The sequence below is a fragment of the Bacillus rossius genome, chromosome 1 (genome assembly GCF_032445375.1).
Source record: "Bacillus rossius redtenbacheri isolate Brsri chromosome 1, Brsri_v3, whole genome shotgun sequence".
Taxonomy (NCBI): domain Eukaryota; kingdom Metazoa; phylum Arthropoda; class Insecta; order Phasmatodea; family Bacillidae; genus Bacillus; species Bacillus rossius.
This window is the reverse complement of record NC_086330.1, coordinates 218,018,795-218,041,462: the sequence shown is the minus strand read 5'-3', so window position 1 is coordinate 218,041,462 and position 22,668 is coordinate 218,018,795. Positions and strand designations below refer to the sequence as shown.

The window sequence follows — 22,668 nt, the reverse complement described above, 5'->3', positions numbered from 1 at the left end:
AAAAGTTAAAAATAATTTTTAAAATTTAATTTATGACAATAGTATATAAGCAATACTAGTATAAATGAGAAAAAAGCATGGGGCGCTTAATATACAAAAAATATGGCACGAAGCGCCTCAAGCTTTTTTTCTCATTTATACTAGTATTGCTTATATACTATTGTCATAAATTAAATTTTAAAAATTATTTTTAACTTTTTAGTTTGATAATCTTTAAAAGCATGTTTCTTTAGTTTTTTAAACTATATTTATTGATGTTCCATACCTCTAATATACGGACAGAGAAAAAACCACTCTAACACATCTTAGTTCAGTTTAATTGTTAACAAATATTTAGGTTAACAGGTCCTATACATATTTCCGAATGTTTTACTGACTGAGTTATACTGGACATTAATTAAATTGATCGCTGATATTTATACTTTTAAACAAAATTTTGAATTTATCATTTTATGTAAACTCTAATGTGTTAAAAAGTGTAACGCAACACTACACACAGGTAGTGATGTCTAGTTCACTGCCCTATGCACATTAGTTAACAAAAAATAAAATGAAATATTAATTACTGATAAATAATACCTTGATGTCGTGATACAAGTAACACATGCTTATCTGATATTTATCTCAATTAGAATACGAAATAGGAAGATAAAATAATTAACTGATTTTAAGACTGATTTATTACTTACACAGTACAGTGCATTTTGAAGACAAATGGGTCTTAAAAAGCGAAAATCGTACTCGATTAAAGGATGGTATGGTGTTCGGTATATTAAGGTTTCCCTCAAAGTAACGGTTTCAGGATGCTTTTAAGATATTAGTTACATCCCAATATAAGTTTAAAACATTTCTCTTAAGAGTGTGCTTCGTAGCATTAAAAAATGTGCCTTAATTATTTTGCAAATTTATCATTGTTATGGTGACAATGTCAGGGGTTTTCGTAATTTTTTTTTAGAAATATAGTACAGTATTAGCAACTACGTTAAGAACTGTTATTTTATTCACACAGAGAAAAGAAATACAAAATGCTAAAATTTGGCGTTTGTCTTTTTATATACTATATAGGTTTGTATTATATGTGTGTTGTAACATGTATAAAAATGTTAAATATATTCAACAATATTTGGTAATTATATATATTAAAAAACTTTTATGTACGCGACTTGAAACTATGTGAAAGGTTTTCAGTCTATAAAGGCCTATTCTATGATTTTTTTAAAATTATTAATTCTTATGCAAACAATTAATAAAATTGGAAGTTTCTTACATTGTCAGTATATGCATAGCATTACAGTTATTCCAAACAATTCTCTACCAGTGTTTACCTAAGGTTTGCATGTTACGTTGGTTCTTCTACTAATACACGTATATTACAAGAGGTTTGTAATAGATTAAATGAGGTAAGTAAGAATTCGTTTTTATAAACGTTGTGAATGAAATTATAAATTTTGAGATGTATAATAACAAAAAGAAGTGCGTTCCGAAGACATATGTCGGTAGTGTTACCCACTGAAACATTATTCCCACTTCAACTCTCTGTAAAAATAAAAGTATGGGGTTGAATGCGTCAAAAGGGGTATATATATATAAAATTTGAGGCTTCTTCCTTATTTCATACGCTAGTGTCCCCCACTTACAATTGCAAAAAAAAATTTTTCCTCGATGTTGTAATTTACTCTGCGTAATCACAAAAAATTTTGGCAGTAAATAAGTATTTAATTTTTAAAAATGAAAGCATTCATGTTTCGAAAAAAATATTAAAGCGATGTGGGGAAAAATGTTTATAGATACTCCAGTAAAATTTTCAGTTTGATTGTTTTGATAGTTTCGGAGCTGTTGCGAGTTTAGTTTGGAGGATTCTCGGCCGCGCGAGGCGAGTTTGGCTCTTTTTCATTTTCTTCCAGCGTAGGAAGCCAATACCCGGCTTCACCTCGCATCCTCTGCTGGTCTTCCCTTGTGCTCTCCAGATGTATTACTGTATATTAGCTCCATGAGCGCGACCTTGACAGAGCCTCCCCTCTTGTCATCCCTCTACACCCCATTCTTCCCCCTCCCCACCCGCAGGCTGCGGCCCGCCGGCTGGAGCTCCGCCGGACTACCTGGTTGCGACAAGCGTTGCCCTCAGCGCCACGTCGCGGGGACATTCTTCCCGGCGGCGAGAGTTTTACACGCAGCACTAGACTGCCACTCCAGAGGGCATGTTTTGAGTTGGATCGTATCAAAAACAAAAGGATGTGAAAATATATACATAACTCAATAGTGTTCTGCAAATTATGTTTTCATTTTCATTTAAATTTATTCTTTAAATCGCTCCTGAAGTATTCCAGCAGTGATCAATGGAAATTGTCAATATTAAACTGTAATTTTGACGATGAAAATTTTTTCTTCTTACTTTTATATGTGCAGAAACCTATTCGTACACTCGTTTCTTGAACTATACTTAAGTTTAACATAATTATGTGTTTTCTAAATAATTCTGGCTTGGAATAAAAATAAATGCATTTAAAATGACATAACTCAGTAAAAAAAAGTTTATTAAAAATATCCTAGGTATATTATGTCTTAAAAAGAAGCATCAAAAATAAATATGTACAGTTAAATTAGTTTTGTCGTAATATTTTCCATGCACCAATCGCCTTAAATATATTAACTCATTTGCAGCAATATTTACTATATTGAATATATAAATTTTAAATATACACATTGAACTGTTTAAACATATTCAATTCCTGTAGTTAATAGTTTAATATTGTGAGAAATAAAATAAAATAAAAATGTAAAAAAAAAAAAAAAAAAAAAAAGCCGGTACCCGTGGGTATGGAACCCAAACCGGCAGATTGCCCGGCAATGCCTCTGACTTGACCTTAATTTTAAACATATTCCTGAAACAACATTTCAACTTAACTAAAAAATTAGGAAAAAATAAAAATAGTATTCTGGAAAGAAGTTTCAAAAATTGAGATGTATTAGGACTAATATCATATTTTATATGAAAAATCCCATTTAACACACTGTTAATGATGGGTTAAACTACTAATAGCACCGTTAATTCCCAGGCCAAAGCGCGCTTCGCTAACCCAATGAGACACACAAGGCAAGAATAGGAAGTTACCAGACCTATCTACACTAGAGTCCCGTTATAGCGAGGTGTCACGGTTCCGGGATTCATCCTCGCTATAACCATGTCCTCGCTATAACCGAATTGGACAAATTTTGGCCCCCAAAAAATAAAAATTAACCGAAAATAGCATAAAAATTGTGTTTAAACCTGTATAATTGGAAAATAACAGGTTATATTAACGAAATCTTAATTTCTGTGAGCAGATGTGTGAATTATCTTTAAAACGATACCCCACAAGTACGAATGCGATCACCGATTGCGTCAAAATAACCAGAATACCCTACCACGCCAAGTAGGAATAACATCTCAGCCCGCGGCCGACGCAGCATTGTCCTGCTATCTATTATCGACGCGGGCTGTCTACTGGCAGCCATGTTGGTTCGGGATGTTGCTAACAGGTGGTGCTAGTGTAGCGCGACACTTTAATTCCTTACAAAAAAGCAGGAGTGCGGCAACGCACGTACGCCTCAAACGAAATAGTCGCTAGAAAACTATACTTTTTTTATTTAAAGAAACCTGTCAAATTTTTAGAAAATAAATTGGGATTAAACTCAAACCATCACCACCCCTTTCCCAGACAGATACCCCAACAACTGACCGAAACAAAAGTCACAAGAAAACTGTCCTAGCGATTCGGAAATTAATACGGTAGTGCCTACTAGAGGTGTAAAAGTAACGAAAAAATGTGTACCCGTATGTATTTGTTACTATAACAATTAGTACTCGTTACTATCGTTACGTTACTCGTTACTTCTGATACCGCATAACATGCTATGTTATGTTTTAGAAAAGAATCCAGTTGTATTGCGTACACGTACAGTATGACGTCGCGTAAATAATAATAAATAGAATATAAACAATTAACAATATTTGATAATTAATAGTTTTTGTTAACCAAGAAACAATTAAATCTCATTAGAGCGGCTTTTTAATATTATCTCTTTTAAGATAACAACCAAAAAAAAAACGTGAAAATTCGCGATTATAAAAACAAAAACATACATATTTCTAATTTGTAAAAAATACTTTCTTACGTTGTTTCTGTTCCAATCTCAAATTTTGTTTACACACACAATACCTTTAATAAACAGTAAAAAACTTGGATGACGAATTTCCAAATTATACTTTACTTAATAAACAAACCTCGTTCTTTGTAACGTAAATTCATCTAATATGCGCGTGCATGCGTAAAACATACGAAATATCGGAGTAACGAGATGTAGCCGTGTGTAACGTTTCGTTACTCGTTACTAGATGGCGCACGCGTTACTCAGTACCGAATACATACGGTTTGCTACAGCTCTAGTGCCTACTATTTGTCAGATAGTAAAATAAATAACGTGACGTGTTTGTAAACGTGTCACGACTGAAATAATTCCAAACAAGTTTATAAATATCTGTGTATTATTAACGCGATCAATTAGCAACAAGTATAATGACGGCTCTGACTTTTTTGACCTAACATAGTAATAAACAATGTTATTATTCGTTAATGAAAATGTCGCAACAAATTAATTAAGAGCATTTATATTGAAAAAAAGTGCACATTGTTATGTTTAATGGCGGGAAAAAATAGATGTTGTCTATTTTCTAAACAACAAGAAATGTGTACAACTATATGTATATTCAAAGGCTTGGTTTATTCGACTCGAGCTTACCTTGGCCTTGAAGCTAGCCGGTGATGCTATGACTGTGAAGTCGCAGGTACAGATAACTAACGGAAGTTTGATAAAAGAAAGAAAGGACGGGATTCTATTTTTAAGCCACGCACTTAGGTGGCGACTGCAAGGCTGAAGAATGTGACAGGCGTCAACGGCAAGATGTCTAGTGGCGAGCGAGAGGGGTGGAGATAAAGCAGACAAATAACCAAAGCGCGCTTCAAGTGATCACGCCGTAAATTACTCAAAAATACCTCGTCATAGCCGTGTTCTCGCTATTACTGTGCTCGCTATAACAAGATTCTACTGTATATGACCGTAATGCAGAAAGAAGCTTATCTCAAAAATTTCAGACTTTACCCAGTTTACCCAGTCAGTAACCACCCTGATGTAACAAATAATCCTTGATTACAGATAAAAATAAATAAAAATACTCTGATTTCATGCACGTCATCAGTTGGATCAACAAAATAAATTTCAATTTTAAAATTTTATTGGTTTAAAAAAGGGATGGTAGGTTTTTTGTTTCTTGCATTTTATACCACTGATTATGGTTCTGTATAGTATATTTATTTGTTTTTTATTTTATTGTCAATTGCATCAATTATTCATGGACTTCTGTTAAGTGTGAAAAAATAGTTTCACTTTATTTTTAGATTTATTTGAACTGTGGAAAATACACGAGTACACATATTTGTAGAAGAAAACCCCTACAGGAACTTTAGAATAACTTTTAATTTTTTTCATAAAGTTAAAATAACATGTGGGTTAAAGGAATATTGCTGAATAAGTAGTTTGTATAAAATTATTTAATTTACCATTTGGTTGACCATGTCACAGCAGGAGACGGGACGAGCAACAAGCAACAGTTTTCAGGGTCAATGACAGAGAAGCGTGACACACCTTGAAGTCGTCCTGGTGCTGCATGCGGGGAGCAGAGGAGCCCTCGGCACAGTCGACGGTGCCTGTGGACAGATGCGAGACCGTGAGGGCAAGGCCAGAGGAAGACACACGACACACCCAGCACCTGCCGGCGAGGCATACCTAGGTGCGGGAGGGAGCTCCTGGTCACTCGGTGGCTGGCGACACTCTCCCGACTGGCGGACGGAGCGACCATTGGCTGGCCCCGGTAGTCCAGGATGTTCACTGACAAGAAGGGCACCGTCGCCTTACTGCAGAACTGGCACCTGTCTCACGGCACACCATCGCCTCAATTGTACTAGTGTGTCAAGCTAGTGTTTTGTATAATACAAACTTCACCTTGGCCTTACTCATCATGTTGCTAGTTCCAGACTTAAAAGGTACAACTACTTAGAAACTGTGTGCTGAACCAGGTCTGGAGTCACAAGAAATAAACTCATTGTGATTGACAATGATGCTTAAAATCAAACAAAATGTTTTGTAAATACACGCCTGACATTTTACAAAAATCATATAGCGTGCAACACATATGTGGGAACTAAACAAAGTGAAGCTCTTTAAGCCGGACATTCGGGACCACGGCCGTGTTTGACTAGATATTTGCCGGATTATCAAATGTTTATACAGTTTTAATGGTAATACCAAAGAAAAATTAATTACAAATAATTATAAAAGTTAGTGTGCATGCAATACATAAGCCTAATAAAGGTTAAACACTCACACTGTTGATATATTAATCATGATCATAACGTGGGTTTTTATGAAAACGTTGAACAATTAGTTATTGAAACAATAATTTATTTCAACACAGTACTTCTTCCAAATAAATCAGTATTTTGGAAGGGCATATACAACATCTATCATCGGCAAAGGAAGCATACTTCACCCAGTCATGCAGAATGTTTAGCAAGCAGCAAGTCTTTTTTCAGTAGCCTATTGCAAGAAAATATGTGATTTTATTGTTAAAATTATAATTTATTATACTAGCCACAAGAATGAAAAAATAACAAGAAATGAACATTCAAAGTATTATTGTCGCAAAAACTATACATAAACCCAAGAGTGACAAAAAAGTTTTAGCAAAATGCTTATGCAAAATCCATTTTCATAGGCTTCTAATGGCAACTTACAAAAAGTTTATTTCTATTATTTTTTATACGAATATTTCTGAATGAAAAAATATCATACAAGGCCAAAAAAGACCTTTGATTTCGACCAAAATAAAAATCATAAACATGGAATCGTTCCAGCTTTTGGCGAATTGCCAGTGCACAGTCGATTTGCAGTAACTAGTTACAATAAAATTAATATGTTAAAGTATTAAAACAATTATGTGAGGGGTAATGCATTTTAAGGCTTGACTCATGCTGTTACCTGCAGCTCTGGTAGCCTCATGTGTAAGAAGGGAGGCCAAGTGAGACAAGCCAGCAAGAGACTGCCCACAGCCGGGTCATCTATACTAGCAAGGGGAAGAGAGGATCAAGGTAAATAAAGAAGTCATTGTACTGCCATGTCAGTGCGGGCCTGCCTTACAGGCGGGTAGCAGTTACTAAAGTCATTCTAAACCAAGGAAACCAAAGTTTTTAAATTAAATTATATACATATTTTTTAACTTTCTGAGGTGTATAAATTAAGTTTAGAGAGAATACAACCCGTACAAGTAATCCTCGTTAGCTAGCAAAATGTTCAAACAATATTATCTATTTTTGATGGTATTTCAATCAACAGAATTCCCTGTGAATTGTGAAAGTGAGCGGCTTGTTTGTTCTGGACTACATAACGTGTGGAAACAAGGAAAACAGGATTGAAGTGCAACCAGTGTATGCAGCACAGCATTATATGAAGAGCTTCAGAAATATATAATGAAACTGCACTAAAAAAAATTGACATAAAAATGCAAACTCCCAATGGTGTGAGTGATACCATGCACAATGACATTAATCTAACACAAAGTCATGCAAATAAAAAATTCTCTGTATTAACATAATTATGGTTCAAATTCACCAACGTAAAATAATTTCCTCAAAAGAGCATAAAAAAAAAAAATCCCACAGAAGCAGTACGTTAGATCTTATAATATACCACACCAAATTGATAGTCTAGAAAAGCAGTTCCCAGAAGATGTTTCAGGAACCATGGGGTTCCGTGGCAGGGTCACAGGGGTTCCGAGAGTAAAGACGAATCTATACTAATAATATAATCAAGCAGAAGAGTTTGTTTGTTTGTTTGTTTGAACGCGCTAATCTCAGGAACCACTGGTCCGATTTGAAAAATTCTTTCAGTGTTGGATAGTACATTTATCGAGGAAGGCTATAGGCTATATTATATTATCAATAACATTAGGGATCCTTACTAAAAGTCCAATTTAGAATCAAATGCATTGGAGGGGGTTAGATACAACATGCAGTACACGTACGAAGTGAGTGTTGACAATGTCGCAGGCGCTAGAAGTTTAGTTCCTATTGCCTATTAACATTGTTGCCACGCACTAGATGCCTTATCATTCTTAATTTTCCCATACAAGAAAAAAACACCCATGTGATATTAACAACGAAGCAATCAGTACCCTCATAAGAGTTCAATTAGTATTTAAATACTTTTTATCACTTTAAATCGCAAACCTAAAGTATTGTTTATTTTCCTCTCATTGTGTTTCACTTTTTTTTTTACTAGAATTATTTTTATTATTTTTTATTAATTTTCATTTTTCGGAACATCAATAATTTTCCTCTCCCGTTACAATTCTGACAAGGACTTGTATGTGTATACAGTAAGTCCTCGATTTACGTCGGGGTTACGTTCCTGAAAACCGCGACGTAAATAGAAACGACGCAAAATGAGCCATGTTTCATGCCACCGGCCGACCACGGCCCAAGGTCGGCCGGAAGCGCTGGCATACAGACGTGACAACAGGCAATTTTATCAGCAAATTACAACCGAAAGCGTGGGAAACAAGTCCAACTAGTGCTTCTCAGCTTTATAGAATGGTTATTTAACCAGCTGCTTTATTACCTTTATTGATTGAAATATAAAAACAGATATATAGTCGTTTGGAAGACATCTTATGAAGAAAAAATCATAAATTGCAGTGAGCTGATACTGTAGGCCTACTACAAACGCATTTAATCACGATAAAGTTAACAACGGCACGTTTAAAACTCCGGCCAACTCAATGATATCATAGCGACTGAAGTGTAGAGCTGTAGCAAACCGTATGTATTCGTTACTGAGTAACGGGTGCGGCATCTAGTAACGAGTAACGAAACGTTACACACGAATGCATTTCGTTACTCGCATTTTTCGTATGTTTTACGTATGCGCGCGCTTATTAGTTACAAAGAACGATGTTTGTTTATTAAGAAAAGTATAATTTGGAAATTCGTCGTCCAAGTTTTTTACTGTTTATTAAAGGTATTGTGTGTGTAGACAAAGTTTGAGATTGGAACAGAAACAACGTAAGAAAGTATTTTTTACAAATTATAAATATGTATGTTTTTGTTTTTTATTATCGCGTATTTTCACGTTTTTTGTTCTTATCTTAAAAGAGATATTATAATAAAGCTGCTCTAATGAGATTTTATTGTTTCTTGGTTAACAAAAGCTGTTAATTATCAAATACTTTTAATTGTTTATATTCGATTTATTATTATTTACGCGACGTCATACTGTACGTGTACAAAATACGACTCAATTCGTTGCTGTTACATAACATAGCATGTTATGCGGTATCAGAAGTAACGATACGAAAGTAACGAGTACTAATTGTTATAGTAACGAATACATGCGGGTACACTTTTTTTAGTTACTTTTACACCTCTACTGAAGTGCCAAGGAGTTGGACGAAAAGGGGTAGGAGAAAATGCTGTGTCGCTGCGGGAAGTAGATAACACTTCTACGTGCGAGATACGTGGGTGGCCGAGCGGGCGGGCTGGTAGTATTGCATCACCGCGCGGAGAGCAGCGGAGAGCAGGAAGCGTCCCTCATGATGTATGATAAGATAAGGCGGTGAACGTGTAGCTTAAGCTACATAGCATAAATTAACTACCGAAGGAAACAAAGATTTATAAACGAATTATATACGGTGTTTTGGTTAAAATAAAGATTTACGGTCATTGTAAACGACGTTATTGTGAATCGGCGACAACTTAAATTGAAACATGAGTACTCAAACATTAGCGACGTTAATCCGAAACGACGTAAATCGGTACGACGTAAATAGAGAACTTACTGTATGTGTATATGTGTATGTATGTGTGTGTGTGTGTGTGTGTGTGTGTGTGTGTGTGTGTGTGTGTGTGTGTGTGTGTGTGTGTGTATATATATATATATATATATATATATATATATATATATATATATATATATATATATATAAAATCGAAATACCACTCACTGACTCACTCATCACGAGATCTCTAAAACTATACACCCGATTGACTTGATTTTAGCATAGTTACTCATTTTGTGATGTAGACACTCACTAAGAACGGATTCTGCGGAAATCCGATCCCAAGGGGAGTTTCAGGGGCGTAATAATATAAAACTTTCCAGTTTTTGGTAGGAAATCACCATGGCAACGGCTATTGCTTTGTTGATGCTTCATTCGTCTCTATGGCAACGACTATTTCATTGTTAGTGCAGTCCTCATCACCGTTGAAATTTTGCGGGTACTTTAAATATCAAATATTGCCCTTTTTTTTCAAGTATATATATTTTACAGACTTGAAACTTGACAGTAATGTTCCTTATGTTACGCAGGATGACATTTCCCGAAAATTAGATCCCATGGGTGGTTAAAACCAGGCAACAGTGGGTACTTTGTCTGCATGAGAACAGGATTTTGCATTGTTCAAACCTTCTGCGTCTCCATGACAACGGGCATCGCGCGGCAGTGGCGTACCCACAAGGAGGGGCATGTATAATGAGCGGCGCAAGAGTGATCTGCCTGTAGACTGCCGTAGCGAAGTACGGGTACATCAGTTGTACGTTGTGTGCATGAGTCGGGAAACCATCGGTGCTATTCATTTTCTCTCCGGTACATTATACAGCATTGTAATAAATTTTCACTGAATTTTTTTTTATTTACCATTACTGTAAATGGGAGATGTGGCTTAATTTTTTTCCATTGTATAGCCGTGCGAAGCCGGGTCGGGCAGCTAGTGTCACATAAAGCATGCACAATTATTGTCAAAAAACATTCTTTCCGCCAAAAGAAAAGTTGTTAATAGGGTTCTTTGGCTAAAAACAAAATTGAGAACCGCTGGACTAGATATTTATCTGTCAAAAATTACCAAATCAATAAGCCTAACCACCAACGGCAAACAAACATACCTACTACAGGACTAATAAAAAACTGCTCTTTTGTAAATAGTAGTATACCCAGTGTCTCATAACAGTTTTTAGATTTGTTTCCATTATAAATAAAATATTATTAAAAATAAGCACACTATGGTCGATGACCATTTTGCCACTTTATGTTAAATTAACATGTTTGAACCATCACAAAAAAAAATTATTATAAAGGAAACGAACACAGAAAAATAGTTGCATTAATAGAACATACTTTAATTGCTATTTCTGAATGTCTGACGGCAAAGAACATGATAAAGAATTGAAGCGACACTGACTTAGTGTTGAGGTTGGAGTCCTCAGGTTCCCAGCCCGCCATGATCTCTTCATCGTAGAGCACACAGCCACAGTTATGGCACTTGGAGCAGCTCGTCATGAGTACCTCGAGAGCCACGGGCACAAGTGGGTCCCTGCACACAGGCCACTCCTCGCTCATCTGCCCAGTGCACTTGTTTCTGGCTACCTTAACAGCAATATTGTATCTACCAATCAAATTACAATTCATTTCATATTTACATTTTTGAATTCATTATCTATCCTAAATGAGTCATCGTAAGATGAAATAATTTTTAAAATATTAAACATCCATAAGAATGTGCAAAAGTCTCTTTTCGGTTGTATATTGATTGTTATTGGAATATCTACAGAGTGAATATAAAAAAATTGTGATTATTCCTATATTAAATTTTTAATCCTGTTTTCAGGTGTGGAATGATATATAAAATATAATAGTAACATCTTTATAACTTTATAATTTTCAAATGTTTAACCTACTACTATAAGCCCAGTAAAAATTATTTTACATTTCTAAAACAGTCATTTACATTTCATCTTGAATAAACAACAGTCAAAATTAAAAAAAACAATTTCAGCCTCTGGGAGGAGGCCATTTCGGTTCAGGGTTATTGATTTTAAATGTTGTATCTCTTCACAGCCTTTGTCATAAACATAGCTAATTGACTTGCAGCACATAGGTTTTGATTGGCTCATGTAAGATGGCCACTCTCATGGCAAAATTAAGATCCACGTTTTTGAAAGTCAACTCATTGAATGTATCGATTAAATAAAATATTGTTCACAAATATAATATTCAAATAAATTATAATATGAACATAATTTGGTAGCAATAACATGGTTCATCACATAAAAACACCAATTAAAAGAGGAGATTAATTTACAACAAAAGCAAACATAGTTGTAGGTTATAGCATAATACTCAAATTACACATTTTCCATTTTAAATCTTACAAGTATTTTAATCAGTATTAAAAATTCACAATCACAAATTTTCAGGACAAACTGTATGGGGTTAGGAATATGTATGGGGCTAGGAGAAATTATTTTATACTTTTTAGTCAGTTTTAAAAACGTCAAAAATTAATTTTTATAAATTTCAATAATTATTTTCTGCTTTTTAGTCATGTGTAAGAATTGTCATCCAATTCCGAGCTATGTTTAATGTTTAAAGTCTCTAGCTCATGGGGAAGTTAGTTTGAATTTATTACGAAATTTCTACTGAACAGACAGACAGCAAAGAGAGTTAGTAAAAATGTAATGATAAGATTTAATTTTGAGTAATGGTTGTTTGCATTAAAACTTTGTAATATGCTCAGTATTTAATTTTATATTTATTTAATATGATGAATGAAAAATATTGAATATTAAAAGATCTGCAGTATCGCTGGGGCAGAACGACAAGCTTCTAAAGAGACAACAGGCTGGGCCACTCCCTGAGGGCGTAGAGTCCAGCCACACGGAGCAAACGGTCCCAGCTGTTTCTTTCATTCTGGCCAATAGCGAAGCTTCATTTCACGGATTAGCAAACAGTGAATTTAAAACTACCTATCTTCTAAGAAATTATAAATATATTATTTCTGTTTTGAGAATTCTTATGTATCAAATATGAATATCCAGAAATGAAAAATCAAAGAAATGGCAATGAAACTCTGCCCACAAATATCAAGTTTGGCTGCAGGGCAGGGTTTAAGCTTTTTGAGGAGTGCTGGTTGGTGGACTGGGAAGGATCTAAGTCACTGATCAGGCCTCTTCGAGTGAGACAGTGTGGGCAAGACAGTGTCTGATTATGGACTTGAAGGTGTACGGACATGTTCAGTCTTCAGCACTGATTAGTATTTTATTCGGTTCTGTGGTACGAAGGGTCCAAGCTAACCCCAGATACTGTCATGGCTTTTGGAGGGCATGAGTAGGATTGAAATACTGGATCAAAGTCCATCCATTATTTTCAGTCCAAATTTCATTGTAAATTATTATTTATATGTTCCAGTCTTCATAAGTTAAACCACCTTCAACTGGCTTAACCAATTATCATTTATAACTTGCCAACTACCAAAGAAAAAAATATACGTAGTTACAGAAACATTAAAAATTATTAAGGGGTGTAACTGGGTTAGTAAAAAACCACCTTAATTGGTTTCCAAAATATATTATTAAAAATTTAAATATTGAAAAAAATCTCTACAGCAAAAACTGGTAATGACAAATTTAACAATATTAGTTTCTTAAAATTTATTAATCTTACATAAACAGATGCCTGCACATATCTAAATAACACTTGTTTAACACCATGACATTGCAGAGGATTTTTAATGGGTTATTAACATTTAAAGATTTTTTGCTGAATGTTTATAATGTTATAAAAGAAAATGGTAAATATGTAAATGTTTAAATAATTCTATGCAGACCAGGTACTGAACAGATGTCAGTAGCTGAGCGATGGGAGACTCGCTGCTTCACGATAGTTGCAGAGCAAGTGCGAGACTCGCTGCTTCATGACGGTTGCGGAGCGAGTGTGAGAATTGCTATTTTATGAATTTTGCTGGTTGAGCGGGGACTCTACGCAGCAGAAACGTTGGTCGCCGAGTGAGTACTGAAGAGATATCAGTAGCTGAGCACAAGTGGGAGACTTGCTGTTTATGATGACTGCAGAGGGAGTGTGACAAAGTCTAAAGACAGAGTGATTGGGCTCTACCGTGAGTTCATACGTAACCACCAGATATTAATATCATAAATAAATCTTTGTTTTGTCAGACATTTTAGTAGCATTTTAAAGTAAATTGTTTTCTCAAGCAACAAACATTTTGTGATGTGTTGTGAATTATCTGCAACAATATTGTTGTCAGAAGATGGCTGCCTTTGCACTAATGTGAATATTTGGTAATGGATAATAAAAAGCAGTAAAAATCAGTCATTGTTTTCGAGAGACTTAATTTACATCATGAATCATTTAGAGCAACTTTTTTATGAAATTTGAACAGTATTTTTTTACCCAAAAAATTCAAGTTTTGTATGTGCAATTCAAGCCAAAGCCAGCCGGTGAGGTCTGGATTATGACCAGCTAACTGCTTCATAATGATTTTGGTGGCATCCATCTATTATTAATGTCAACAGTTTTTTTCGGGAGGCATCACAGTGAAATGATGTCACTCAAAACACCTGGTGAAAACACAGCTTTTTAGGGTTCAAGGAAGTACTTTTTGGCATTTCAAAATGACAAAATAATTCCAGTCCCTAAATATGAGTATGGTATCACACAATGACATAATATAACTTCCAAGTGGATTTAGAATTACCAAAAGCTAATGTCTACAAATTCCGATAACCAAAATTACAGAAAAGTTATAGTAATCAACCCTATGAAGCTATAAACAGATAAATTGAAAAGATTGGCGACACCTGAATGGAAGAATATGTACTTTTATCATTTTCATTGGCTAGTTAAGGATCAGTTAGAAACAATTACATCAAAAATACAGGAAATTGGTATACCGATACTAAAACAAGTACATTACAGCATCATTAATATGTAGGATATTTACACTTGTAACTAAACTTCCTCAACCTTTAAGCTGGGTTTACGATTGATTTCCTTAAGAATTATAACATAACATCGAGCACACGATTAAGTCAAAACTACATTTTCCAGTTTATGATTGACATAGAAGTCATTAATTCTAACCAATCACAGCACAAAACACATGGTCGGCCATTGTTCGAAACGGAGAAGCAGGTTAGAAATAGGTTATTGACAAATGGGATATCTATTTTTTGAAATGGATGATGATTACAAATGACAAATATACGAATTCTAACCCAAAATACTGCCTCGCTCGGTCCAATAATAAGACATAAACTTCCGGTTGAAAGGTTCTGGTTTGTTGTGATTGGTCGCTTCCCTTAAGTCTTAAAGAAAAATATAAAATATAACCATTTCTGTTAAGTCTTCAGTCACCATATGGTTCGTACACGACCCATCAAAATTCACACATCATAAACCATTTCACTAGTTTACATAGAGTCATATGGTAAGTACACGACTAAGTCTTAAGTCTTAATTCTTAATTTTCAATCGTAAACCCACCTTTATCCTGAATGTATTACATATAACTCTAATTTCTGATCTGCTCAATTATTTTCCACATTATTTTTAGAGGTCTTCGGGTAGTGGATTTTTAAGCCGGGTCGGGTCGGGTCGGATAATTGCACAAAAAATTCGGGGTCGGGTATTGTCTTTCTAACATACCTGATGAAACTGGAAATTGTTATTGCAAAATGTTTTTACTGTATCTTAAATACACTTTAAAAAATTAATAAATATAAGTTAAAACATTACATCAAATTACAAAATAAGCATTGCTCAACTTAAATATTTTTTTTGCAATTCAAATAAAAAACAACCCTACCAAACAGTTTTTACTTAGCCTAATTTTTGAATTTGATGCAAAAAAAAAAAACCAGTTCTTCTACATGTTCTGCTGACAGCCGTTCCTGCCTGTGTGTCACAACATTGCTAGCACTTGAGAACACACACTCACTGGATACTTCTGTGGCAGGTATTCCCAAATAATGATTTGCTGTTTTGGCGATGCTTGGAAAACAGCTTATTGTAGTTAAAATGTTAAAACATTATTTTAGCATTTAAAAATGTGTTCAAATCAGCATTACAGTAAAACCTCGCTCGTACGGCCCCCGGTTCGTACGTACACCTCGGTCGTACGTACAGATTTACGAAAAAAAAAAAAATTGAATATGAAAAATTGTAAGAACATTAAAGTTAGGTAATTAAAATACAGTCGCATCCTGCAGCGTTCAGAACAATACGGGCTACTTTAGACATACGCATTGCGCCACACTAAAAATATTAAAAATTAAAAAAAAAAGGGGGCAGCAAATTGATGTAAATTACCGTCAATAGCGTGCCATGCGCGGAGAAAGGTCATTGTACTCGATCAGCTGTTGCTACGGCGCGGCGTGGCCGCCGGCTGGCTCTCTCTGTTCTCTGAGCTGCACATGCGCAGTACGCTCCGCCCAGACTCGTGACCTTCCATCAGCAGCCAGCCAATAGATGCGAGCTTAGCGGAAAAAAATATAAGCTCCACCTCCCGTGTACCAGTTATGTCCAGTTCTAATACCAGTTTATTGGTATACGCACCAGTTTTCTTGCTGCCGTGACGTGTTGAAGTTTACGTTCATCTTGATGTCTTGATACCAATAATTAATTATTTACGATCCCCAGAAATAAATGGTTAGTATAAAAAATATGCGTCAACTGTACAATACTTCCGAAATTATAAAATACGTATAAAACAGTTACCAAGACTCCGCTCATTTTATATTGTGAAGTTTATGTCTCGTACCAGTATTTTTCGGCTAAGTTGTGACATAAAAACAGTATCAGACAAGCAGCCACGTAATATTCCCGAGATTCCTGTTACGTTTATACACTTCTGTCTCGGGAGCACATAAGTGGTGCATTTTTCGTGCGAATTCGTGTAAACTCGGCAACTGTCGGGATTAGCTTTCTCTCTCTCTCTCTCTCGCTCTCTTTCTAACCGCTTCGCATAGTGCACGTGGCGCAAGACTTTCAAACCCTTGCTTTCGAACGACGAACGAATAGAGTTAACAATTAAACTCCAACTTTACCCTTTGCAGAAACGATGTACTGAGTTGTTTATAAAAATATAGCTTAGATAAGCAGACGTAATAGTATTTGCAGAAGCTTTTGAAAATATGTAGATGGTAATTACAAATTAATTTTAGAAAAAGGTTTTTATGAACACACAACAATATCTTCAATAATGCGCATTTATAGAGATAGTGATTATCGTGGGAAAAATTACTGTTGCCTTGTGTATATTTAATTGATGTCTAAATAATTTCTTTATTTTTGAAAAGAAAAATAGTTTCGCACGTTGATGGACCAACGAGAATTTAGTTGTTATGATACAGAATGTTCAGTATTCGACTACAGATAATTATGAGTGATAAACATATTTATTTCAGCCATTAGATTGATAAGTTGCATTTTTTGAAAACTATTTAGGTTGAATAAACTATCGGGATAATTCACCATCGCTATACATCAAATTAAATTCAATTTTAAATCTTGATCATTATACTTACCAATAATTATTCTCATGAATTGTGTACACACATTGGAAACACCTCTCCTTGATGTAACTTTTGCCAGCTACACAAACAAAAAATCCTTGTTCATTATTTCTTGAATACTTTTACTAGATATAAATATTATTTAAATAAACGAATATAAAATTCTTTTTCATTACATATTACTTGTCTATTTCTTATAGATGTAACTATTATTAACTACACAAATTAAAAAAAAAAAGCTTGTACATTATTAGGTACATGTCTACTTAAGTAGCAAATTTACAGCAATAAATTGTTGTTCACTAGAACTTGGCTTTGTTATTGTTGATGATGTTTTCTTGCGAGATTTTTTGATAGAAAATAGCTTCCTTTGAGGTTCAAATTTTGCTGTTTTTGATGCTGGAGCTGACTGGTGTAATGTTGACTTCATTTTACGAGCCTGAATTGTTGGTAGTATCGGATTAAGCTGATTGTCTATTATTTCAAAATCCTCATCAGATTCTGCTTTTTCTAGAATGTTCATAAATTTTTTTAGCATTTAAGCTCTTCTCTCCTCTTTATTTAGATGCTTTTCGGTTGATTTTTTCAATTCTTTGATGATAACATCCTGATTATCCATTCGTTGAGGTTCTACAATTATAAGGTCATTGAGATGGTTATCAGTTGCATCATTAAGCATTTCTTCTACTACTGTCATAATATTGGATTTTACTTTAATAGCCAGGTGGATGTGCTTGCACATTTTGAATTTTATACTATAATCAGGACAAGAACAACAAAATGAATGAATGCATGTGTTACATTCAATGCATTTGAGGTCACAATGACAGTTTAGTTCCACCTGCATCACATCATAGATTTCGCTGCTGTGTTGAGATGGTACCTTCCATACTCCCTGTTTGCATATAACATTATCCGAGGGAAGTGTTAGTGAAGTGCAGTGTCTTTGCCGAATTACTGAGAGTTTTGACGTAACTTTTCCTTTATGTATAGTAATTAATCTTTCAAAAAGTTTGTCTCTTACGAAGCGCATTATGGTGTGGATTGCTATGTCAAGCCTCTTCGGTTTTTTCCCCTTCAAATGCATGTGCTTGATGATCCCATGCATTCTTTCTATGTGCATGCTCGTGTTTAAACCGGCGTGAAGGCGATAGCAGTAGGCCCACCTTTCAACACGTGACTTATACTCATGTTCAAAGTACACTCCAAAATTTTCCATATCTGTGTCTTCCTTTAGCTGTTTTATTGCTTCTTCCAGCATTTTTGAAAATGCTCTTTCATCCCTCTCTTCCATTAGTGTTCACAGAATTTTGTAGGCTTCTGTCTGCTTTTCATGTCCTTTAATCTTTGACAGATTTTTCCTCCACGCTCTGTCCACATGCCATGTACAAAATAAGTGAAAATTTGGGGTAGGCATTATTTTTATCCACGCATTGTAAAATGTTGGCGCCATATCTGACATGAACACTTTGCAATGAATTGAGTGTCCTAAAGACTCTCGAATTGTAGTAACAAATAATTCCATCACTTGAACATCTACCCTACTCGAAAACATCAAAGCACAGGGAAAGCCCTCACAAAGATTGTCCAACACAAGCAAAGTAGTAAGTTCAAATCCACAAGGATTTAGGTCATGTGTCCCATCCATACATATGCAGTTGGTGCCAAATTTTTTCAGGATGTCTTTCTGTGCATCATTCATAATGATGAGTATAAAATCTTCAGATAGAAATTGAGGATGTATTTTCAGTGTTACAGACTGAGGTTTGTAGAACTGTATAACACCACCTGTTTCTTGCATTTCACTGATCCAGGATTCCACGCTTACACAATCATTACTGTGTCTTATAGCTTCAGCTTTTAGATTATAATCACGTGCTATATTGTGCAGGTCTTTCCGCGTAAGAAGTTCAGCGCGTTGCACCTCATCATTACAGACTGAAACACGAATAGAATCCAGAATGTCATCAAATGGGATTTTCAGTGCGACTTTAGCAGCAATATCATCCCTCTCCCCTCTAGACAGTCTTACACGACCTAGTTCTCCCTGATGACCTACATGAGCCTTGCAGAATGAAACTTTCACTCTTCCTGATGTTTTATAAGTTACATCCATTTTCGCAGGACAGTGCCCATTTATTTTATTTGTTCCTAATATTTTACAGTGCCGCATTGCTTTGCTTCGTGATTTGAAAAAGCCATCGCGGTGACACCTGTATATCACTCTGGTTTCTTCACTTATTTTTCTATTATATTTGTTGTTACAAACATATTCACACAATTGTTCGTTTTCAATTCCTTTCTTCCACTTACGAAATTCATTTTCATTAGGAAACTCGATTTCTTCATTACTAAGTGCAATGTCATGTTTGGCGACGTAATGTTGTAAAATATCCGTGGTTTTACATTTCTTTTCCCCACAGAGAGAACACTGAACTACGAATACCACATTGTTTTGTGTCGATCGGTGTTGTGTGTTCATGTGTCTCACTAGCGCAGACTTTGTTGTAGTTTCTGCATTGCAAACATCACAAGTAACTTTAAAATTGTCGTGTTTTGTTCATGTGTGGCGTTTTAGGCTTCGATAAAACTTAAAAGTCTTGCTACACAAATTACAGCTGTACTCGTCCATGTTTATAGTGGTATATTTATATCAGAACTCGCTCCTAACTTAACTATAAAGTTTCGCACCACTGTCTAATTAAAACAGAAACACTCTCTGAAATTGCGATATTCATTGTTTCAGAGATAGATCAACTAACATATTATTTTCCATGCTTTTGATTCCTTAATTAAAAATGATGCATAACTCTAGAAAATTAACACCCTTGTTGTGACTAGCCAAACAATAAGTTTTTATTAATCACACGGAAATAAACAGGTAGGCTAGAAAAGTCTAAAATAAAAATTAAAACCTTTTAAAATAAAATTTAGGATGATCAACTGAACAGAAGTTAGATAAACCTGGGAAAAAAAATTAAAAAACGCATTTATTTCCGAGTTAGCATTTTTTGCAGGGCATGATCGTAAAAAGCACAAACACGGGAGCACAAAAGAATAACATACTTCTTAAAACGTAATTTTTTACCACTCTAACTTTCTGTCCCGCGCGGTAACAACAGGCGAAAACACGAGACTGAAATGTATGAGAGGCATGTCTGCCGCACAATATTCTTTTGCCAGTGTGGCACCACAATCGTAGTGGAGTATCTGCCACATTAATACTCTTTGCGCTAGCGCTTGCACCCCTTTTGTGCTCCCGAGACAGAAGTCGTTTATACATTCGTGAGTTTACGTTTTTCCCTTGTGCATTTTAGATTGTCTGCTGCTATAATTACTAGGACTTTTACACGCCTAGACTTAAATTATTACATGTTTAGAAATAAAAACAACTTTCCATGTTATAAAATATGTATATTTAGCGATTTGAAATATTCATTGCCGACTATAAACGTTACGTTTTTCACGATGTTTTTAGGCCTACTAGCTAATTTTATGTAGACTTAAAAGTACCCACGGTATTTTTTTTTATTTGAGCAAATATATTGTGTGTTCAGTAGTGATGGGAGCAGTGACAAATTTTGTTCCTGGGACATGCCGTGACCAGTGACATGAAAGGCACAGGGTCAAGTCACCGTGACATTGTCACTGTTAGTGACCTTGTTGCTAAAATTTAAAACCGGAGTTTTTTATTAATAAATATAGTGTAACATAATCTCCTAATTGTATATTTTTATATATGTGACATAGAACATGTAATCATTGATAAACCAAATTAGTTGATAGTTTATTGGAATTATTAACTATGCATTTTTACAAATGAAATAAATATCTTCTATATTATTTATAAATATTTTTAAATAAAATATTTTTATTAAAATATAACATTAATCATCACATTTTTTTAATAATACTCAAAACACGAAAACTGGGCAATATCCTACTTCACCGAATTAACAGTGTTTGTTCGGCTTTTTTTTCAATTTGGACAATAACATTTAGTTCAGATTCACAAATGATTTTGAACAGAGTAACTGGACACACTAGTGTCGCATACCTCGCCGAGAAAGTACTCGCGTGTCACGTGTCACTGCTGCGGCAAGTTACTATTAATTTCCCGGCGCCGTTACTCTTAGGGACCTGCGACTCGCACCGCAGTGACTTGCGCCAGTGACACGCTCTGCAGTGACACGTGACCCGTGACATGCCTACCGCGCCGTTACTCTTAGCGACCTGCGAACCACGCCGCAGCGACTCGTAGCGACACGTGACCCGTGACACGCATCGCAGCGACAAGCGCGAAGAGACGTGACATTGGCCCTGTTACTTATAGCTAAAGTCACCACCATGACACGTGACATTGCAGTCGCCGTGACAAAGTCACAGTGACAGTAAATATTCCCCATCCCTAGTGTTCAGCATAATATATAGACACGGCAGGTCATTTCCCGTGGCAGCAGGACACGGCAACGGCAAGTTAACCAAGATTTTTTTTTTTTTTTTATTAGACATCCCACCTGAAAATTTTCGGGTATAAAAAGTGCCCGACCCGAGCCACGGGTAATTTAACTACCCGAAAAATACCCGGAAAGACGGGTACCCGCCGACCTCTAATTATTTTTGATTTGAAACAAATATTGCTGTCACTAAACATTTAAAACAACATAAAAAACAAGCATTCACACAGAGATGAAGCACAAGGCGGGTAAAATGGCAGTAGGAATGACACCTACCTCACACTTGCATCCCGGGAATAGATGTTCTCAGGAAACAGTTGTTGCTGCGAAGAGGCTCTGGAATCTGAAACATACAGACGACAGGCCACCTCGTCATATAGTGCCACACCTTACCAATGGTATAACCAATCAACCTCAGCTTTCTTGCCTAATTGTCATGTAAAGTTCAGCACAAGCAGTAAGTCACCAATGACAGTCATGTCTACAAGTTTAGCTTTGAGAACATAAAAACGAGAATATAATAGTTGTATTTTGATAAAAAAATCTTTGCTATTACTTATGTATATTTTAAAAAAGTCTTCATACTCAAAATCATTATGATCTTTGTAAAACAGCTGCTGCAATCCCACTACATAAAATATAACATATTTTTAAAAAACTACACTATTATAGAAACTAGAATTGTCAGCAACACCAGCCAAGTCCCAGTCAAGGAGACGAGTAGTTTGCTGCTCGCTGTTGCGACCTGACGGTA

The 22,668-nt window shown here is 35.3% G+C and overlaps 1 protein-coding gene across 3 annotated transcripts in view; it reads right to left on the bottom strand.

Moving 5' to 3' along the window:
• The window catches only part of LOC134527290 (DENN domain-containing protein Crag), a 771,918-nt gene that overhangs the window by 55,603 nt on the left and 693,647 nt on the right, over window positions 1–22,668 (bottom strand). For all 3 annotated transcript variants that reach the window (XM_063359840.1, XM_063359841.1, XM_063359842.1), the window contains 4 exons: window positions 22,191–22,257; window positions 11,328–11,459; window positions 5,824–5,966; window positions 5,683–5,744 (listed from right to left, as the gene is read on the bottom strand). In XM_063359840.1, coding sequence (XP_063215910.1) covers window positions 5,683–5,744; window positions 5,824–5,966; window positions 11,328–11,459; window positions 22,191–22,257 — 404 coding nt within the window. The remainder of the gene's footprint in view (window positions 1–5,682; window positions 5,745–5,823; window positions 5,967–11,327; window positions 11,460–22,190; window positions 22,258–22,668) is intronic.